The 22,682-nt window shown below is 46.9% G+C and overlaps 1 protein-coding gene across 4 annotated transcripts in view; it reads right to left on the bottom strand.

Moving 5' to 3' along the window:
- Positions 1–22,682, bottom strand: part of DENND1A (DENN domain containing 1A) — a 2,718,319-nt gene that overhangs the window by 25,120 nt on the left and 2,670,517 nt on the right. For all 4 annotated transcript variants that reach the window (XM_069609457.1, XM_069609459.1, XM_069609458.1 and 1 more), the window contains one exon: positions 20,526–20,784. In XM_069609457.1, coding sequence (XP_069465558.1) covers positions 20,526–20,784 — 259 coding nt within the window. The remainder of the gene's footprint in view (positions 1–20,525; positions 20,785–22,682) is intronic.

Genomic DNA, 22,682 nt, shown 5'->3' with positions numbered 1-22,682 from the left:
ATTCAAGTTTGCTAGTCGTCCCTCATCCAGTGATGGTTCTGGAGGACAGATGTTTTCTATACGGGGCTCTGCCTGAAACTGCCAAATGATCATGTTACCATTTCAGTTTGTCAGAAGTCCAGGGCTGGTTTTAGGGGAAAAATCCATGTGAGGGTTCTGCCTGAAACGGCAAAATTATCCTGTTACCATTCGAGTTTGCCAGATGTCCCTCACTAAGTGCTGGTTTTGCAGGACAGATTTTTTTTTATGTGGGGCTCTGTCTGAAGCTCCCAAATGATCATGGTACCATTGAAGTGCTTTGCTTAAAATGGTAGCCTGCTACCATTCGAGTTTGCCAGTTCTCTCCGCCAGTGCTGGTTCTGGAGGAAAAAATATTTTCCACGCAAAGGTTTTGCCTGAAACCGCTAAATGATCATGTTATCAGTAGAGTTTGCCAGATGTCCCTCGTCCATTGCTGGGTCTTGAGGAAAGATGTTTCCCATGCGAGAGCTCTGCCTGAAACTGGCAAATGAACATGTTACCATTTGTGTTTGCCAGATGTTCCTCGTCCAGTGCTGGTTCTGGAGGACCAATGTTTTCCATTCAAGGGTTCTTCTTGAAGCTCCCAAATGATCATGTTACATTTCAAGTTTACCAAATGTCCCTTGTCCAGTGCTGATTCTAGCCGACTGATGTTTTCCATCATAGTGCTCGGTCTGAAACTCCCACACGATCATGTTACCAATTGAGTTTACCAAATGTCCCTCATCCAGTGATGGTTCTGGAGAACAGATGCTTTGCCTTAAACTCACAAAAGATCATGTTACCAATCGAGTTTACCAAATGTCCCTTGTCCAGTGATGGTTCTGGAGAACAGATGCTTTCTATACGAGGCTCTGCCTTCAACTCACAAATGATCATGTCACCATTCAAGTTTGCCAGACGTCACTAGTCCAATGCTAGTTATGGAGGATGGGTGTCCTCCAAAACCAGCACTGGAGGGCTCTGCCTGAAACTCCCAAATGATCATATTACCATTCGAGTTTGACAGACATACTTCTTCCATTGCTCTCAGAAATTCCTCCACTGTGTCTGTTTGAATTCTGATCATCTGCTAGGCCTGAAGTATTCAGCAAAAAAGATGGTCTGTTAACTTCCTTCCAGGATGTATGCTTGCATTTGGAGTTTGCAAATTGTCTGATAGTTCAAGAATTCAACATTCTTCCTTTAAAAAAAAATGTTTAACTGGGTTTTTGAAGGCTGTCAGGTTCAAGGACATACTAAGTATTCAGGAACTAATCATCTCAGTTAAGAGCGAAGTGAGGATGTAGATATACTTCTTGGTAGCATATTACTTCTAGTAATCGCCATTAGTACTAGTACATTTGTCTCGTCACAGTCCTTACTAAATGAATACAATCCAGCTTCCGGGGAGAAAACAATCCAAAGATTTCTTTTTCAAAATTATAGACGTTTTTTGCGATGCACCTTAACCAGAGACTGTTAAGGGTCACACCCCCTACCCTCTTCCAGTGGCTTCTCTTTTTCAACACATAAGGCTGCTGGAGGGAGCAGAGGGTTAGACTGAAGAATTGGCATGCTGTGGGTGGAACAGAAGTAATGTTGATGATTGCCATAGATAACCACTGCCTGATTTTGGAACAACATTCAGCTGACAAGGAACCACCAATTGTTAGCTTAGAATGTTGAATACATGTCTTAGGGTTGGCCTAAATGCCTGCACTCCTTCAGCCTCCACCCAAAATACCTCCATCCCTCTGCTGGATGATCCCTGGATGTTACCTGGAAGAGGGTTTCCAGCCGGGTCATTTGCATTTGAAATTGCAGAGCAAATCCATCGACTCAATGTGGCCAAGTGTGACAAGTCCAGTAAGGAACAAGTTACTTACCTGTAACTGTTGTTCTCCAGCATGGTTCTGGCATGGATTCACATGCTCATGAATACAAGAATATATAGCAGTACACACACCTCCTCAACAGGCTCACCTTCAGGCGAACAGGTTGCGCAGCACTGCCTGGCCGACTCTGGACTCCTCCTTGGAATCCCGGTCAACGCAGTAGATTCTCGTGAAAGTGTGTGTCGACCTCCACGTAGCAGCCCTGCACATGTCCAGCAGGGGCACACCAGACAGGAACGCCATAGTAGCAGCGATCGCTCTGGCCGAATGGGCTCCCAGACGGCCAGGTAACGGTCGGTTTGCCAACCGGTGACAGTGTATGATGCAGCCGGAGAGCCATCTGGAAATGGAAGCCTTCGAGAGGGCCTTCCATTGGTTCACAGGTCCAAAGTTCACAAACAGCTGTGATGTCTTCCAAAAACTCTTTGTGCGTTCCACGTAGATCTTCAGCGCTCTAGCCACATACAGCAAGTGCAAAGTCCTCTCCCGGCGACGAAGGTGACGGGACGAAAATAGGTAACACCAAGAAAATAGGTAACACCAAGGGCTCGTTGAGATGGAAGTACAAAGGCACCTTGGGCATAAAGGAGGGGTGCGTCCTCAAAACCACACACGTCTCATGGAATGTCAGATATGGAGGTTTACAGGAGAGGACCTGGATCTCTCCCACTCGTCGTGCAGAGGTGATGGCCACAAGAAACGCAGTTTTCCACGATAGGAACTTCAATGGTGCCGAATGCAAAGGCTCGAATGGTGGGCCCATGAGCCTAGTCAGCACCACGTTGAGCTCCCATGCCGGGACCGGAGCCTTCATCGGCGGGAACAAGCGGAACAGTCCTTTCATAAACTCCTTCACCAGGCGGTGAGACCACATCGACGACCACCCCGGAGTTCTGGTGTAGCGGGAGATAGCCGCCAGATGGATCTTGATGGAGGCATGTGTCAGCCCCGCCTTTGCCAGCGACAGCAAGTACAGCAGCACTTGAGGAGCCGTAATCTGTAGAGGGTTGATCTTCTGTGCACAGCACCAGACAGAGAACCTCTTCCATTTATGCCCATAGCACTTAAGAGTCGAGGACGCCCTAGCCTTTGCAAGGACCTCCTTGCAGTCCATCGGGATATCGTAGCCTCCGAACTCTATTGCTGCAGGAGCCAGGCCTGCAGGTTCAGTGATCCTGGATCATGATGTAGGATGGCACCTCCTTCCCTGGCGAGAAGATCCGCGTCCGTCGACAGTTTGACTGGGGGGGATGCTGACAAGTCCAGAAGGTCCGAGAACCTTGTCTGCATCAGCACGCTGGTGCGACGAGGATCATCCTGCACCGGGACCGTCTGAGTTGACTGATGAGTCGCAGAAGCAACGTCAACAGTGGGAACGCATACAGGAACAGGCTGTCCCAGGGGAAGGAGAATGCATGACCCATGCTCCCCGGGTGGGGAAACCTGCTGGTGAACCTCCGGCACTTGGGGTTCGTCGCCATCGCGAAGAAATCTATCTGGGGATTGCCCCATTGTCAGGAAGGCAGATTCACTTGATCCTGCCAGAGTTCCCACTCCCTGAGTGAGTCAGCAATGGTCTTCTATACTCCTGCCAGGTGGAAGGGTACCAGGACCATCCTGTGGGCAACGGCCCAGTGCCACAGATCCTGCGCTTCCTTGGATAGGGCTGGGGATCTGGTCTTGCTTCCGGATGTAGAACATTGTGGTGGTGTTGTCAGTGAAGACCCTCGCCACCTTGCCCTTGAGGGATGGGAGGAACGACCTGAGGGCCCAGAACATGGCTCGGAGCTCCAGGACGTTGATGTGTAGTGACCTCTCCTCCGGGAGCCAAAGGCCTCTTGCATGGAGATCTCTGTTGTGCGCTCTCCATCCTTCCAGGAAGGCATCCGTCGTCACTGTTTCCTGGTGTGTCGGGGTCTGGAAGTCCATACCCGCCGCTAGATGCGCGAGGTTGCCCCACCACCGGATCGCTTTGTGGAACGTCTCGTTGAGGGAGATCTGGTCTTCGAAGTTGCCCGCAGCTTGCCTCCAACTGGCGTCGAGGAACTCCTACAGTGGTCGCATTCACAACCTGCATAGGCGCACAAGGTAGATGCACGATGAAATCATGCCGAGTAGGGACTTGATGGACCTCACCCTGGCCATGTCCATGGTCAACAGCCGTTGTACCTTGCCCAGGATGGCCTTCGTCCTTTCCTCCGACGGTGAAGCCAATTGCGACACTGTGTCGAGTCTGGCTCCCAGGAACAGGGCGTCTTGCGACGGTACCAAGTGGGATTTCGTGACATTGATCGAGAATCCCAGATCCGTGAGCAGGCGTACGGTCTTCACCGTGTGATCGACGGCGAGTTCTCTTGACTTTGCTCGGATGAGCCAATCGTCAAGGTAGGGGTATACGTGGATCCCCTGCAGGCGCAGCCGCGCCGCCACCGGTACCAGGCACTTGGTGAAGACCCTTGGCGCCGACTTCAAACTAAAGGGTAGGGCCTTCAACTGGTAGTGTCGCCCTTGGACTATGAATCGTAGGAACTGCAGCTGTCACAGAATGTGCTGAAGGGTGACCATCTGGAACTTCTGGGACTTGATGTATTTGTTGAGGCGGCAAAGGTCCAGGGTGGGTCACCAACCGCCGGTCTTCTTTCAGACAAGGAAGTACCGCGAGTATACTCCAGAGCCCCGGAGCCTCTTCGAGACGAGTTCTAGTGCGCCCTTTTTCAGCATTGCTCCTACCTCCAGAAGTAGCTGTGGAACTTGGTTTTCCTTCCTGGCCACGGGTGGTAGACAGGGACACTTTCTTTGGAATTCCAGAGTGTGTCCATGGGCTTGAGCATCCAGCACCCAACGGTCGGTGGAGATGGACTCCCACACGCTGATGAAATTCGCCAGCAGGCCTCCCACCGGGGTGCTTGGGTGGGGGCCCGACGTCATGGCCGGTTCACTCTTGCTTCACTGAGGCCTTGCTGGCTTGGTCTCCTTTGCGATGACGCCCATGTCCTCCGGCCTTGCTGCGGCCTCTGTAGGTCTCCTGCGATGATGAGCGGGCCGCTTGGCGGTACGACGCGGAACCACCACCAAATCCTTTGGAGGCACCTTGAGACTTGCCTCCAGGGGTCCAAAAGGACGGCCGTAGTTGATGGAGAGAACCCAAGGCCTGGGCTGTCTCGGTGGTCACCTTGATGGCCTGCAGTGACTCGTCTACTGCCTTGCTGAACAGGTTGTTCCCATCGAAGGGCATGTCCACTCCCCTGGTCTGAACGTCCTGATGGAAGTCGGTGGCCTTGAGCCACCCGCGCCGGCGGAGGCGAATGCTGTTGCCCATCTGGTGAAAACCAGTGTCTGCGATGTCTGTGGCCACCGTGATGGTGTGTTCCAACGCCACCTCACCTTCCTGTGAGATTTCAAGCGCCTCTGCCCTCTTGTCGTCTGGCAGGGAATCCAGGAGGGGAGTGATCTTGAACCACAGCTCCCTGTTGTAGCATGACACAATCGCGAGGGCGTTGGCTGCTTTGATGGTCGTCGCCGCCGGCGAGATGACTCGTCGTCCCATGGCGTCAAAGCTTCTTCCCCTCGCTGTCCGGTGGGGAAGTGGAAGTTGATGCCGTCACCCCTGCCAATTTCTTCTTGGCCGCCGCGGAGACCAGTGAATCCGGGGATGGCTGAGCTCTGAGGCACACCGGGGAGGAATCTGGGACCCGGTACTTCTTCTCATACCGGTCCCTCTTCGCAGGAGCCGTGGACGGGTTCTTGAGTATCGATAGTTCCTTGGCCGGTCGTTGGTAGAGGAAGCTCTCCTTCTTCAGCTCTTCGGGACAAAGCTGGAAAAGCTCCGATGCCCTGGCGATCATGGCGTGAAAGGAGGCAATTTCGTCAGGAGGGGTGGCCCGGGCAGGGGGTCATGTGAGATCAGTCCCGTCATCACCACCATCGTCCATCCCCGCCGTCTCCGTTCCCGTCTCATCCCTCAGTGGAGGGGAAGGAGGTGAAGGCTGGAAAGGAGGGGGAGGATGGATTCACCTCTGCTTGTTCGGTGGGCTCCCCGATGGTCCAGGCGCCGCTGGATCGTCCGCTAGGGGTAAGGGCAACCTTGTCCTCATTTCCGTGTACAGGGTCTGGATAGCCATCAAGATTGCTCCTGTGTTGTCCTGTGGCATAGGCATCAGTTTCGACTGTGGCGTGGGATCCTCAGTCTCCACCATGGCCTGCGACTCCTCGTCGGCTCCACCGTTGCTCTCTATGTCCGCCTCGTCGGGATCCCTCCCGTAGGACCGGACTTCCTCGAACTTCTTGTCCAGGATCTTCTTGATGCCAGCCAACTCATCTTCGGAGGTGATATCTGTGTTCATTATGGCTACCGTGCCCCCCCCTTTCTCGTCCCGGGGTTTCACAGGGGTCTTCTCGATAGGTTGGAAAGATGATTCCCTCTGGGGTGGCAGGGAAGTTCTAGGCCCAGAAGTCGATTCCACTGGGGTAGCCTCCACAGGCTTCGGCAGGGCCGCCACGACTCCTTCAATCGAGGCCTTCGCCGGGTGAATCAAGGCCATCACGACCTTGGCCACGTCTGGGGCCTTCAGCTTAGGGGGAGGGTCACCGCCTCGCTCCCCCTTGGCTTTCTCCGTCGAGATGTACCGGGGCTTCTCCCGAAGCTTACCCGGGTTCTCCGACTTTCTTTTCCCGAACCAGAGCGTTGGCTCGCGGTTGATGGCGTCGGGGACATCACGCCCTGCCTGGCAGTCGAGGAGCCCAAAACAACGGCGCTCCCAGTGCCCGTCGACTCTCGGTGCTTTGCCTTATGTTGGGTCGCCGGAGCGCCCTCAAAGGTCTTAGAAGACCGCTCAGACTTCTTCTCACCTGCTGCTGGGCTCTTCCCTTCCAGCCAGTTAGTGAGTCGAGTCTGACGGTCCTTCAATGTCCGTGCAATGTCCTCCTCCACGTGAGACTTGTCATCGTGAAGGCAGTAGAGGCACCGGGAGTGATCATCCTCCTTAAAGACATTCTGCAATCCACATCCAGGGCAGTTCCTAAACAGCTTGGATCCAGTAGGTGTCATGTCTCCTTTGTCCTGGGCCATGTCCACATAGAGTAGGCCTCAAAGATCTTCCGGAATCCTCCAAGAAGAGAAACTCGACCAAAATGTGCCCTTGAGGGGCGTAGAAAAATTCCAAAACGGGTTGGAAGAAGAATCTTGAGGTTCAAATTGACAGAAAAATAAGAGAAAACTCTTAGAAAAAGGCAAAACGCAGTAAAAGCTCGAGAGCTATAGCACGAGGACTCCCAACACTTGAACGTGCGGTAAAAATATGAAGATGGCTGCCAGAGGAGGGGCTCTGGTAGAGGTCAGTTATTGGCTGGGGGAAGTATGACCAAGAGACCAGTGATTGGTTACTAGTAGAAAAACAGTTCAGAAACGAAACTGAAACTGAGTTTTTCATACTGAGGATTCCCAGCCTGACGACGGGGAATATTCATGAGCATGTGAATCCATGCCAGACCCCATGCTGGAGAATCTGCGCTTGCCAAGAGGTGATGGGGACCCCTCTCATCCGGGGGTGGGAGGCCTACCGTGGAGAAATCCAGAGCCCCCTGAGGTGGTTGGTGGCAGCAACGAAGGCCCCAATTCCTGCCCCCCACGTTTGCTTGCAGACCCTCATCTCCAGCCTTGCCTCCTGTATTAGATACTCACAAGTGTCTTTCTGTTCATGCAGCCCCAACAGAAGAGAAATCAGCACCATCACTGGGACAAAGTTGATATCAGAGCAAAAGAGAACCGACTGAAGAATGCCTGAGCCACTGGTAATGTGTGACATATGGAGAGAAGCTGCAATCCTATTCAGCAACACAGAAGATCTTGTGGAGCTGCCGGAGGGAGCTGGTGATCCCGCACATGAGTATATAAGCCCCCTGGACAACCAGGGAACAAAAAGGGGGAAAACGCACCCTCCTGGGAGAGAATTACTAGTAGATCACAGTGAAAGGGAGTCCGGAACACAAACTGGAACATTGGACTGCCTATGCCTCCATCTTTGGTATACAGAGAAACTGGCAGGGCTTAGCCCTCTTTTTTAGGAGTTTCCCTAATACATACATTCCCGGGAGGAGAGGGTAGAGCCAGATCCGCCATGGGGAGGTACCCAATCTCAGCAGAGAGAGGGAGATTAAAGCAGGGGATAGGACATAGGGAGTGTGGGTTTTTTGGGTGAGGTCAGAGATGAAGGTGGAGGACAATCAAGAGACCAGCAGGAGGAAGGAGGGAGAGGCAGCTTGTAGAGGAGAGTCATGGAGAAATTGAGGCATTGGCTTAAGAGTGCAAGTGGTGTTTAGTTTATTTTATTGGTTTCATATATACATGCTGCAAGGCACCAAAATCATCGGGTCCCAGCCAGGATGTAAAAAGGTATGTACAGACCACTTACATTTAATTAGGGTTAGTAAACAAATACTTTCAAGGCACAAGAGAGTATGTTCCAGAATTGATAAGGAGACAGAGAGAGGATGGGTAGTGGGTGGGCAGGGAGTGGAGCGATGAAGGGATGGTTAGGGTTAGAATGAAATTAAGTGCAGCTTATTGAAGCTAACTGAAGAGGTAAAAGTGCTATGGGGGTTGAAAAGTGCAGATCAGGTAAGTGCTAATATGGTAAAAGGGAGATGTCAGAAGAGAGGGAAGGGTTGGCGGCAAAAGTGTTAACCAAGTTGGAAGGAGGGGGAATAGGTATGGGCTTCTGGGTGGCTAAATGTGTATATAGTTGAAATGCTCTGCAATGTGAGCGCATGTGTTTGTGTGGTGAGTGAGTTGAGAGGTTAGGGTAAGAAGGTTAGTGTAAGGAGTGAATGTGAATTGAATGGTACAGAGTAAAAGGAGGGTGTTTGAATAGTAGGGGAGGAGGAGAGTAGTAGTTAGGGGATGAGAGTAATAGTGAGAGGAGTGGAGGAGAAAAATAATAATGAGAGGTGTGGAGGAGGAGAGCGGTTGGGGAAGAAGGATAGTAGCAGTGGGAGGAGGAGAGTAATAGTGGGAGGAAAGTAATAGTGGGGAGAAAGTAATAGTGTGGAGGAAGGAAGCAGTAGTGAAGAAAAGGAATAGTGAAGTGGAGTGGGAGGAGAGGGAACATCAATGGGTGGAGGCAAGCTCAGGATGAGTGAGACATCAAGGTGAAACAAGAAAGCAGGGAGATGTGACCAGGAAGTAACAAAGTAAAGAGGGAGAGGTGAGGATGGAAACGATAGGATAGCCCGACTCAAACCAGTGTAAGTCTAAGGCACTATTATCCCAGTTCCCCTCAGAACAGTAACCCCTGAATCGAGTAGGGAAATTTAGGAATTCCATGAAGGAGCTTAGATAGCCTGCATTTAGGCAATGATTCATAACCTTAGACAGTGATGAGACAGTTGGGGTCAACATTCTCCAGCACTAACAGGGGTTTTACAGATTCCGGGGTTAGGTAGGAGGGTCATAACAAAATGGAAGAGAGAGAAGCGGATGGCCCATGCCCCACAGAGGAAATTAAAAACCTTTGCACAGTCTCAAAGACGGAGTGATTTCTGTGTCAACTGTCTGAAACTAGATACCCCTTCATACAGGCACAGAGCTCTGGTTATATGCAATAAATGCAGACTATCCATATCCAGAGAGGAAGTATTAGGATGGAAAACTAGACGAGACATGTCCTGAATCAAACAATATTCAGTGAGCATCATAAGCAAGAAATCCAGGCCTTTTCATAGGTCGGATTCTGAAATGAGGAAGACACCTAATTCCAAAATACATCTGGCCAATGTTATAGACGGAAAGAAATTGAAATTCTAGGAAGTAAACTTGATATTGATTTCCTCCAATGGTCCAAGGAGTGTAGCTTGCATTTGATGGAGTACCAATAAAATATCTCAGCTGCCTGGGGAGGATGTTGGACCTCAAAATATTAAAAACAGATTACACATAATAAATTAGGTGCCCTCAATGTTCATCTTCGTCCCACTGTAGTGTTTTAGACAGAGAGGACTTTCTTAACCTCAGAAAAGAAATCATGGTGCTGAATACACAATCTGAACAGGAGGTGTGACCTCCAGGAGTACACCAGGAGTACACCAATCTGTGGAAGATAGCTAATGATGGTTAATGTTAGGCTTTTCATTTGATGGCCGGCACCACTTCTGGATTGCTTTAGCAACTTCCTCTTAGGTACCTAAACTAAGTAGTTTTCTTAATTCAATTTCCAGGGTGCCAAAAGAAGGTTAGGAAATGTTGAACGAGGCAACATTTACTCTGCATTACCATTTGTAACACTATATGCATGGCACTGACGCCTAAACTGTAACATCCGGCGTCCCTCCCACATGCTCATTTGTACTTATTTTGCAATTCGACTACCCTGTAACCACCAGTCGACCAGTACCTTTGTTTGTCTTAATCTTTTGTATGCCTGTAACCTTTTCTTAAGTTCTAGCACCCAGTTACACCGGGGTTTGGCGCGTGTTACAGATAAATAAACTAAACTAAACATCAGGAAACAAATAGACCAAGAAACCATTGGAAGCCAACCAGGAAAATCATCAGACAAATCCAAGAGGAGTGGAAACCAAAATATTCTCAGACAATTTGGAACTATTCAGCTGAACTTTCTGGAGGACTTGAACTAAGAGAAGACAAATCATAAAGGCAAATAGTTGAACACCCAAGCCAGGGAGTCTGGAAGACGACCCACCATCGAGCCATCCACAAAAAGGAGCGTGTGAGGAGAGAGGCTCACCAAGGGAAGAGGATGTTGGTCTCCGTTACAAAGAAAACAAATCAGGTAAACTTGTGCCCAATGCAACACTAACATCTGCAACACACACAGAGACAGGCAGGAGTTGACTTTGCTTAGACGAGCTGCCACCTCGTTCTGTCATCCCAGGATGTAGGCACCTTGAGATCTTGTAGAAGGACCTCAGTTTGATCCCTTCCCCCCACCTATCTGTTGACATAGGCTTTGGCCACTTGATTGTCCATTCTGACTAGAACCATACTGCCCTCTACTTTTTCTTGAACGTGCAGGAGAACCCTGAAGTTTGCCACAAGCCCCATTCAAATAGATGATGTTCTTGCCATGCTGGTTCATTAAAGAGCTTCAGTTAAGACACTCAACCACATCCTTTGTGGTATGTATTTCAGGACCCTCCAACATCACACAGACATCTTTCAACAGATTTGACAGATAGATCCACCAAGTGATCATGTGCTGATTTCTGAGGACATTGGAATTACTTGTTCATAGCCTAATGAACTGGGGCTAATCAGGCAATGACGCAAGAGAGGCTTCAAATGACACCTGGCCCACAGAAGGGTTGCCATGAAGAGTGCCATTTCTCCATACATGTTGCATGCTATGTTATGTTAATTGACTTTTATACTGCGCAGATCACAACCGTAGTGGTCTTAAAGCAGTGGAACCTTGGCCAAGTGGGCAAACTGTGACCACCCACCAAGGCAGTAAACCAGACTGTTGTCTGTGGGGTGAAAAAGAAAGAGGTAAAAGGTAAGTGGTAAATGACATAGAGGGAGAAAGCCAGAGAACAGACAAACAGACATAGGTCAGAACAAAAAGGGAAAGATAACATAAGGTTGAGTGATGGTGATTTCTGGGATATATGTATAGTAGTATGGGTTTAGACCAAAAAAGTTCATTGAAAGAATGTCCTTATTGGACAATTCGATTATCTCATCAGTTAGCAGTGCAATGTGTTGCTGGTATTATTTAAAATAGAGTTATGCATCTTTTCTACTTACAAGCACACTGCTGAGAGTTAATGGCTTAATTGCTGCTGTAAATGAGCTCCAAGTGTACGAAACATTTCTTTATAAAGTGAGCCTTCAGTCACTTGATTATGAGCAATAGGTGTGTCCTTGCCTCTATTCCTTGCACTGAGGTCCTGTTAAAAACAAGTCGTTTTGGCGTGTATAATTGGAATATATCCACTTTCCAGGCTATGTGATACTATGCCCAGGCACTCACACAATTTTCCAGCTGTTTCCATTTCATATTATGTTAATATAATTGTATACTGTGCCAAATGACAACCACAGTAGTTTCAGAAGTACTAGGCTCCTCCGTGAAGTTGCGTATTGTGTCCCCGCCATGTTTATCCGCACTTTATTCTGCTGGAGGAAAAAACATGATCAAGGGGAAGAGAAGAGGATGGGAAAGCAGAATATAGATGCTACAAACACATGGAGGAAGGGATACAGTGGGGGAAGAATGTTTTGTAATAGGATGGTTGCATGTCAGTTCTATTGGTGGACCATAGTTCTGCAAAAGGGAAGAGGCATATACCGCTTAAAGTGATAACTGGGTTGGGTTTCAAAGTCTGGTTTGGAGACTTGCAATGTTGAAAACAATGTAATGTTGGGTACACAAGGGTCTTAAGTGTGTGCTCAGGCCATCCTGGTAGCTTGGTGGCTTGTTTGTCCCGGCACCCCTACCCGCTGTACCCCAAATCAAACTCCAGAATTCTAATTTTGTGACTGCCAAGCCTGAGCCAAGGGTCGCATAGTCAAGAATACACTCTGTATAAAGATGTTGGCCACAGAGGGTAAGGAATGGAGTGGTCAAACTGGAAAGCTAAATTGAAAAAAGCCTGGCACCTGGATGTTAAAAAGGATATCATTCAGAGTTTGTTCCATGTCATATCATGCTAGATTCGATTTTATTCCACAGTGAGGCAGGGTGCTACCTTGCATGGGAAATGACATCAAAGTATGGTAATACCTAGCCTTAGATGGTGTGAACATATATCCTGAGCTCCCAATGCCGGCTCTGTCCATTTCACTGTGTGAAAGGTAGAGGTGGGTGTGGAACAAACAAGATAGCTAGGGATGGGAGGGAAGGGGCAGATCTCTGTCCTTCTTATGCAGTGACAGTCTGGCCCCCCTTCTATCAGGTTATGTGACGTTACTATGCCTTGACTAAAACCATAAGGTGCTTGTGCCGTGCTTTATGCCAAATTAGCGTCACCTCAGAGGACTGCGGAGCAGGGAGGAACTCCTTCAGGTTGCAAACCAACAAGGTGAGCACCAGTGCACATAAGCATCTGCACTGAGCTCCGGTGGAGAGAATGGAGGTGAAACAGAAGTGATTGTGCTCCAGAACCACAGGCAAGAGAAAGGGGCATCTGGGTGGCTTGCCCACTGGGAAAACCTTTTACTAACAATCCGGAGTAGTTGTATATCAATAGTGTATTTTTGCAATTTTCACGACTCCTTTAAAAATGTTGAAAATGTCCAGTTTTTATTTGGCATAATGGTGCCAAATCATCACGGTTGTAGTCTCAGATCACCTAGGTTTCTTCCTTTGTGCACATTTAAGCATCCCATTGTGCTAGGGTGCTATTGTGAGCCCGGGCACGCTGAAACCATGCATAGGAATCAGGAGATCATAGCCCTTCTACTTTACACTTCCCTACCACACCAAAGGACATGAACTTCCAGGTTCTATACAAGGGAAAGAAGCAGAGAGGAAATATGGGCATTTTTAAATGAGGGCAGGATTTGAAATGTGGCTCGTTTGGGTGCAATACCCAGAGCAGGCCTCCGGGAAGTTCCTGCGGCCTGCTAGAAACATTAGGGAATTAGCAATTGAGGTATGTGAGGCATGACTACTCACGCATCTTCTGGGAGTTCATCTGCATAATTCAACCGCGTCTATCCTCCTTGACCTGGGCCAAAGTTACCTTGTCCTGATAATAGAGGTCAGCGTGCAGATCGTGGGTCCAAACAGGGGCGCAGAGTCTGCTTTCCCAACCCACTTTTGCAAGTCTACTTTTGGTGTTATGGCCCTTTTCATAAACTGAGTGCCACTCGCTTCTTACTAATTTATTTGGGTGTTTTAGCGAGTGCCACCTGCTATATGGCCAGGTAGTACCATTATGGCAGTGTGGCAAATGCCTACCCCATGACTACATGAAAGCCAAAACAGGTGGCTGTTTTAGATGGGAGCGACTGGCATGAATGTTATGCTAACACAAATGCTCAAGAGCGATTTTGGGGTGTAGTGTCTTGAAAATATCTCCATGTTTTGGTATGTTAGTTGAAAAGAATGAGAACTCTGTAGCTGCCTTGCCAAGTTTAGAACAGTACGATGTGTTCACCACGAAACATTCAGGTCAGCTTTTCCAAAGTGACATTCCCAGCCTATTCTCAGCATGTTTGGATGTCGTAGAGTTGGGGTAGATTATGTCAAATCTATCACAGCTGGATTTATTTTGCGCCTTGTCTACGTTAGATTTTGTACGATTTGTTTTGCAGCTTTGAAGGAATGATGTCTAGCCTCAAAGGGGGGTGAGCGGGTGTTAAAGATCTTGCATTCATGCCTTCAGTTGGAAACTTTGTCACCCAGCTAATCCTACACTTCCAGTCTAACTTGAGACTTGTGGTCTCATTTTAGATATTATGGGTGATGGGTAATGAATGGAGGGATTGTTAGACTAGGTGCGATGCTTGCAAGTTTGAAGGATATCATGCTTTGGGGAAAGTGGGGGGAGTAGAAGGAAGGAGATTATCCACTGCAGAGTGTGGATATCTAAGCGCTAAGTGTGTACTTTACCCCATTGTGCATCTTGCAGACAAGGCTGTATGATCTATGAGAAGATCATTGCAAAATGTACCATGTGACACAGAGTCATCAGTGAAGTGTCGCCGAAAGTCCTACCAAAGATTAGGGTTAAATATTTCAAACCATTGTGTGGTGTTTTCATCACGCACCAACGCTCTTCTAGTCAGACTGCAATTTAGCCTTAATATTATAGCAAAACGCATTGCTGCGCAGAAACAGAGACACACGACTGTTTGTGGTACTTAACCGACCCGGACTGCCGTTATTAGGTCAGTTCCGGGGGTTTGTTTATTCTCCTCCTTCCGTGTTTACTAGTGTCACGTGATCGGCTATTCCCCGGCACATGACACCACATTCCTCTCCAAATTAAAGAAAAACAAAACTTCAAACAGTATATGTAAAACAGGTTTAGTCAATTCCAGTCTCTCAGCATTATCTGGGCAAGCTGATTTGTTTATATATTCCATCTACCACATAACCTTGTAAGCGAGACAATGGTTTTGGTCTTTCCCTCAAGTGGTATCGGGTATTGCTTCTCTCAGGGCTATCCGCCATGGGGCTCTCAGATTGTATCTCTTCTTCTTGCCGGCTTGGAGTTCTCGGATTTCTTGGAGTCTTATGAAGTTCAGGAGTCAATTGACTTGGCGGTCGGTAAGGTGATTGACTTAAAGGTCAATGAGGCGATCCAGGTCTCTCTCCCACAGTTTCTTGGCTTTCTTCTCATAATTCCGGTGGTACTTTTTTGAAGTGCGAAATGTTTCTCGTTACGGTTTCAGGAGTGGCTGTAATCATACTGTGATTGGCAGCACTGACTGTCCAATGTTGGTATTCAAAATTAAGTCAAATCTTTTTGGGAGTGGCTCGGTTCTTTACCAAAACTGTGTCTCCAGGTATTAATTCTCAATGCCTGGCTCGTTGAGAAATGCTTTCTTGTTCATTCCGTTTGACTCTTTTTGACTCTATGGTTGGAATGTCTGGTTCAGGTGCTACCCACTGAGGGTGTATGGGGGGTTCTGCTTGTATGGGTACTCCAAACATGAGTGCTGCTGGGCCGATTCCTGTCGAGGAGTGCGGAGTCTGCCTATGAGTTCTCAAGAACCGATACACTGCTTTTAGCCATGAATGTCCTTTTTCCTTGGCGATGCAAATTACTTTGTTGAGTGACTCCATAAATCGTTCAGCGTCACCATTCACTGTGGCCACCATGGGGTGATTTGCTTGTGCCGAATGTTAAGGTTCTGAAAAATCTGACATAGTTCTTGGCTTGTGAAAGGTGGTCCATTGTCACTTTTGATTTCTGATGGTATTCCATGTATGGCAAACATTTTCTCTAATGCAAGGATCATGTTGTCGTCATCAGTGGACGCCACATATTCAACTTCAGGATATCTGCTGAATTCATCAATTACAACAGGTAAGTATCCTTCTCTTGAAATTATGCAAAAATCTATACCAACAGCTTCGAACTTTTACTGCTCCTTGGGGTACTAATAATTGGTTCTGGGTTCTCCGCTCTCCGAGTGGCCTGGCAAGCTGCACATGAACCTACTAGTTCCATCACTCTCTGTTGTATGTTAGCCATCCATATTCTTGATTTCAAATATGCAGTTGTTTTCACAATACCTTGATGTCCGCTGTGAGCTAATCTGAGGGCTCGCTCTTCTAATGATGTAGGTAGTACAATGGGATGTCCTTTCAATATTACTCCTTCAGGAGCTATAGAAAGTTCATGACGAATACGAAAAAGGGATTGAAGTTTGAACTGGGCTGCTGCAGTGCGTTGAGTCATGGAAGCAAGGAAAGTTTTCCAGTTCCCTGACTGGATGGCAGTTATGGTGTGGTTCAGGACAGCATCTGTTTGGGTTTCACTGGCTATCTCTTGCAATGTTAAAGCTTGAGGCCGGGCGCAGGCCACCACGTGACACACATGTTCTTTCGTTTCCTTTGCATGATGTTCTTCTTCTGTGGCAGGTCGTGGGTGGCGAGACAAATAATCAGCTGGGTTGTCTGTCCCTGGTCAGTATTCCACCTCTATGTTGTATGGCTGTAGTTGATCCATTTTTCAATGCGTGCCTGTGAATGAGGTTCTGACCCGCTAAAAATTGGAATAAGTGGTTTATGATCTGAAAACACTCTTGCCTGTTTTCCAAGTAGATAAACTTTAAAATGTCTGCATCCCCATAAAATAGTGAGGGCCTCTTTTTCTATGTGTGTATAATTCTGTTCCATTTTAGTTAATGCACGACTGGCAAAAGCGATTGGGTATACATTTCCACCCTTGTCAATTTGTGGAAGTACAGCTCGGAGGCCAACTGGACTAGCATCAACTAGAAGTTCTGTATGTCTTTTGGTATCAAAGAAAGCCATTGTTGTAGACAACGACAGGGTATCCTTGATCTGTTCAAAAGCTTGTTGATGAACAGGCAACCATTCCCATTTTTGATCCTTCTTGGTTAGTTCACAGAGAGGACTTGCTATAGTGGCCAGATCTGGAATGAATCTCGCACAATAACTCACCATTCCCATAAAACTTCTTACTTCTGTGACTGATGTTGGAGGTTGGGTGTTTTTAATGTCATTAACTTTGGCAGGATCTGGCGACACACCTTGTGCATTAAAAATGTACCCAAAGAAGCTTAATTCTTCTTTTCTGAATTCACATTTTTCTGGGTGTTTTCCGAATTGACACTCCTTGTTGATGGGCTTGGAGCAGTCCTAACTGGACTTGTTTCATTGCTGGACATGGTTGGCATTGCGATATTTCCCTAAATTGAGTCTTTATTTTGTTAAAGCCAGATAAATTAATGATAAAAGAAACTAATACTGGCCTCAAACTGCTTTGGTTATGTTTCACCCCCAAAAAAATTGAGGGTTGGTGTTTCTGGTGCTATATGAAGTTTCTTGAACCTTTACAACTGTCTCTTTACCCAATGATATATGAAGTTCTGACTGAACTCTGTGTTTGTCTCTGTGTTTTGCTCTTTGTTTGTGGCTTTATATCATTCAGCTGGTTAAAATTGGAAATTTTTTCCCTTCAAATAGTGTAAAAAGAATGTTGGGAATTCAACAATAGTTCTGTAAATGCACACGTTCTATCTATGAGATTTAGTTCATGAAAGAAGAACATTGAAAACATTGAAACCACACGCTGCGTGAAATCTGTTTCCTTAGGCTATGTAAACAGAACGTTCCTTCTGTTATGCCCAGTTCATAAAAATGGAACGTTGAATTCAGTAAAACAAACACACTGCGTACGCGCGTTATATTCGTTATGCAGGCAAATGTGTGACAGAACGTTAGGGGCACGAAAACGAGACTCTGCGTTCGTACGCGTTCACAGTTAATCAAAAGCCTCTCACCTCACATCTTCTGCCTCACGTTCATGACTTTGGGCTCCGATCCCATCCTCGTCGCCAATGTGGTGTTTTCATCACACACCAACGCTCTTCTAGTCAGACTGCAATGTAGCCTTAATATTATAGTGAAACGCGTCGCTGCGCAGAAACAGAGACACACGACTGTGGTACTTAACCGACCCGGACTGCCGTTATTACGCCAGTTCCGGGGGTTTGTTATTCCTTCGGTGTTTACTAGTGTCACATGACCGGCTATTCCCCGGCACATGACACCACACATTGCTTCTTATTTTACACAGGTCTTGGTGGCAGGCCACCCTTATTCTCAGTAGATTTAAAGCATAAATGCTACTATTGGCGCAGAGAAGTTCCCGCTGTTAACCCCTGACGAGATGCTAGCCGATCCAATCCCTGCCATCATGAGAATACACCAGCGGTATCTGTGGAGAATGAAAATGGAGGACACACAGGGAGGATGTGGTCATCCGCGTGAGTAGATGTAGTCGAGAGAATGCTAGGAGTTGCCAAGCTACGGGAGGACTTGGAGGAAGATGAAGTGTAGCGTTCTAGGTTCCAAATGAGAAAGGAAGAATCCTCACGCATGTTCGATATTGAAGCTATCAGCTGTAGTGTAGACACAAAGAGAGCCTACTCCAGCATATAGCAGAGACACCAAGCCATCACCCCGAGTCTCAGGTGAGGAGATGGTGCAAGAGATGCACCCAATTAAAGGCTCCCAGACACTGAGCCTTTGCCAGGATGAAGAAAATAGAAGGCGGAGAAACAGTGAGAAGGAGTGTGGCCCAAGCAACCATGAGTTCCACGGGCAGAACCAACCTTCAGTAAGAAGAAGACCATGTGATCCACATGAGAAGATGGGGATCATATAACTGGGACCCACCCTCAACCAAGATGGCTGCCATTGTTTCATATAGGAAAGTGTCAAAGTATTGTGTGCAACGTAGAATATGTTGATTATAGTATCTGTTTACTGAGAACGACAGGAAACATAATGCTGTTTGTGTGGCTGGATGTCATGGTATGAGGTTGAGAGTGTGTCGTGCATGTGTGCGTATGAAGTGGCCCTGGGCGAAATCAGAAAAACTAAGTAGCTAGAATGTGGCATCCTAGGGAACCAGCTTCATTGCTCATTGGTGCATGCCTCTCTGCCTAGGGGAGATGGGCAGTTGAGCAAGTGTTATGGCAGTCAGGACTGGTGGCTGGTGAATAATTCATTCCATGGAACTAGAATTTAATGCCTAAGGTCAGGTGTGACTACTCTACCACAGTGCATGAGGATATACAGGAGCAATGTGGAAGCAAAGCCATGCAAGGACAGGGTGATGGACTGGCCATGCTTAGAGCCAAGGAGAGGAGGCAATGAAATGAAGGCTGAGGTGATGAAAAGGCCCAGGAAGCACCATACGGGGCTGAGAGCAAAGTGCCAATGTGCCAATTCAGGCTAGGAGAGCAGGTGAAGGTGGGAGGAGGGGCACTGAATGGATTCCACTTGTCTGCATCGATGAAGAAGCCAATGGCTGCGTTGAAGGGCTTGGAGGAGAACACAGACCAGTAGTCAGCAAAGAAATGTGTTGGAATGACAGGGTTCCAGGACGTTTATACTGATTATAAGTCGCCTGGGTTCATCATGTAGATACCTTGAATTGAAGGGACCTTAACCAGGATAATTGTGGGGGGTTGCTCGACTCCATTTTCCCTGAGGGGAAACATGCTCAATTATTTGACGTTGATGGGGGTTGTGCATGGCTGGGCGGGAAATGAAAAAACACACATGCTATCGTGAACGGGGCAAGTTTATATGTGCAGCAACTAACCCATTGGGAATCACGCTGACAAGCCAATATGGTCTATGGTACAGATCAATGCAAAATGTACCACGTGACACCATGCGCGGAAGGAAGTGTGAGCAGAGGAGAGCTGCAGAAGGGCCTATGAAAGAGGGTCTCCGACTATGCTTAATGTTGAACATGTCCCACTCCTGGTAGGAGGCTTGGCCTTGGATCTGCCTCCTCTGCTCTTGGACTCTCGCAATATAATGGGGTTGAACTCATGCTAAAATGTCTACTGGACTGTTGAACTGTCGAAAAATCACTAGTTCGTTACAGTCTCAGAATTCTGAGGCAAATGTTGAATACCTACCATCTAAATAAAAATGGTTTAACTACCACCCATTGGCTGCTGGATCAGAGAATCGCGCCTTCCAGCGAGTGTGATAGTGAACCATGCATATGTGGATCATTTTGGACACAGCTTACTTTTCATTCAGTGCTTCTTACCAGAGACTTCCACATCTGGGAAGTGCCAAGAGGCAATTTAATCTGCAGTGGGAGCTACATAGAATCAGTACACTCACTTTACCCAACTAGCTACATTCAACCAGAACAACTGTATTCATTTTTAGTACATTCAGGCTGACAAAATGATAATGAATCTGGCATTATTTCAAACCATGGCTTCTGATTTTACATAGATCTCTGTGGGGCAGGTAAGATAACCAGGTTGCCGATCTTACGGGATGCTTAATGCAATGTCAGATTAGGAAATCAACGAAATAACTGCTAAATTCAGACTCTACTTACTTCTATCAATATAACATCACACTCTCCAAGGGCTTGGGGCATTTACAAATCTTCCCTACCCCACCTGGTGAAAGAACAGTGATTCTGTACCTGGTAATCAAATGTGCACCGCTGGTCGTCAACATCTTTGGGGGTGCGGAGATCTTCTAAACTCTTGGCTTGGCCAATGGGCAAAGGCTGCGAAGATGGCACATCTAGATGACTGAAGATATCTTCCAGCAAATTGACCTCGGTGATTGGATCTGCTGCTGGGATCTCCGGCACTAAACAGTCTTCTGGGAATTTTTCGGGGCTAATCATTTCGTCGCCCTCAGCATGGGTCTCCTTCAGTGTTCTGTAAGGTTGGGGCCTGAAGAGGGAAAAGGGATTCACATTTTCTTACAATGAAGAACAAATCAAAGCATATAAACTTGGAAGAGTGTAAAAAGCATTTATGGGTAGAACTAATTAAACTAAATGTAATTCCAAGCATTGCAAAATATCTGTTGAACCTACGGCCTTGTGCAGGAAAGCAGACTATACCCCTGCATTTTCTGCTTCAATCTCAAAACATAACAAAAATGTGTGCATAAAAAAGAACATATGTGAAAACAAGTTTGCAAAATGAGTAAAGGGTAAAGTAATAAAGGATTAAAAAAACTATTAGCGAAGGAAAATGGGGGGAAACAAGGGAGTGCCTATGCACTATATCTTGATGTTCTTTGAAAGGTCCCCCTACGGGTTCCATGGTGGCCTCCCCCACCAACACCCCCACGGGTTTCAAATTAAAAATTACTTCCCAAATATCTGGAAATTGAGTTATAATAGTAAGTTATCGCCTCCTAGAATACTGAGGAGGAAGGGAACCGATACTGCTAGGGTTTTTAATTGACTCTTCAAACTTCAGTTTTATGAATATTTTAAAATGTAACCACGCTATTCATTTGGGCCCCCGAACCGTAGGGCCACAAGTGAAAGCACCCGTGGGTGCTCGGCAGTGGTAAGGTTGCAGGTTCATCCATCAGGGAGACAGAACACAAATAAATCAAATAGCCAAAAGTAGTCCATCTCATTGACAAAGGCATTGTTCTATGGAGGTTATCACATGAAAACAAAAGAGAAAGCTGGGATGAAATACAGAGATAGAAGGTACTTCGTACCACTCATACAGAAACCTGTAATTTTTAATACTCGAAAACCTATTTTTTCAAGGTGTGCGAGATTTTGTTGACATCTCTTCTTCGACTTTGAAAAGATGCTCGCTTCATTCCAATGGCAAGTAGTTGGAAAATGGACTATATACGTTTCCAGTCATTTTAAAGTATGGATTCTATCCAGCTATCAAAGTGCCGTCTCTAATACCTAACTACACCTAAGCACTTTGTTTACCTCCCACCCTAAACCCCTTCACACAAATGATTGCTGTTGGGAATACCATTTAACAGTATTTCTGAGAGGAGTACTTTAAACAATTTCAGAAAAAATAGATGACAACCATTAGAAAAAAATTGATGTACATTAAATTCTTTTTGCAATATGATTTTGTTCATAATTCGTACCTAACATTTACTTTTAACGATTCAGTTAAATAATGTATCTTCTCCAATTGTGAAGTGTATGTAAGCTATGTTATGTTAAGTGATATTTATACTGCGCCAATCACCATGGTAGTGGCCTTATGGCACCTGACCTTGTCTGAGAGGTGGCATAGTGTGAGCCACACCCGGGAGCCTTTAGAGCCTGGGTCTCACCTGAGGCTTTCCAGTAGCTCTTTGCATCAGACACCAAAATGAGAACTGTGTGCTTATTTCTGTGTCTGAAGTCTGTGGGACTCTTCCCTTAAACCCTCCCTCTCACCTTCCTGCAAAGCAAACAGTCAAAAGCTGTGTGCACAGTGAGAGGAGGGGCTGCATCTGGGTTGAAGGGCTTGGGCTCCCAACAAGGGGTTAACAAGCAATAAAAAAATGTAAATGGGAAACGTATTTCGCGGCCATTGTCACAAAGAGGTGCAAATTAGGGCTGATTAGAAAGGGAAGGGGTACACAAATCTGCATGCTATGTGAAATCTGCATGCCAAGCTCTCCTCGCCCAGCAAAACTCTAAGCTGTACTGTAAAGGTAATTTCTATGTGACTCTAAAATGAACCGTAAATGCTCATTTCAATGCAACTATTAAGCTTTCCTTTGTAACCAGCAATGTATATCTGTAACAGCGCCACAATGCCCTTGGGATGATGTGTGCTTTAAAAATACGAATAAATAAATAAAT

This window comes from Ambystoma mexicanum, chromosome 8 (assembly GCF_040938575.1).
Source record: "Ambystoma mexicanum isolate Mex_15411 chromosome 8, UKY_AmexF1_1, whole genome shotgun sequence".
Taxonomy (NCBI): Eukaryota; Metazoa; Chordata; class Amphibia; order Caudata; family Ambystomatidae; genus Ambystoma; species Ambystoma mexicanum.
The sequence above is the reverse complement of the archived record's forward strand: the minus strand, read 5'-3'. Positions and strand labels throughout refer to the sequence as shown.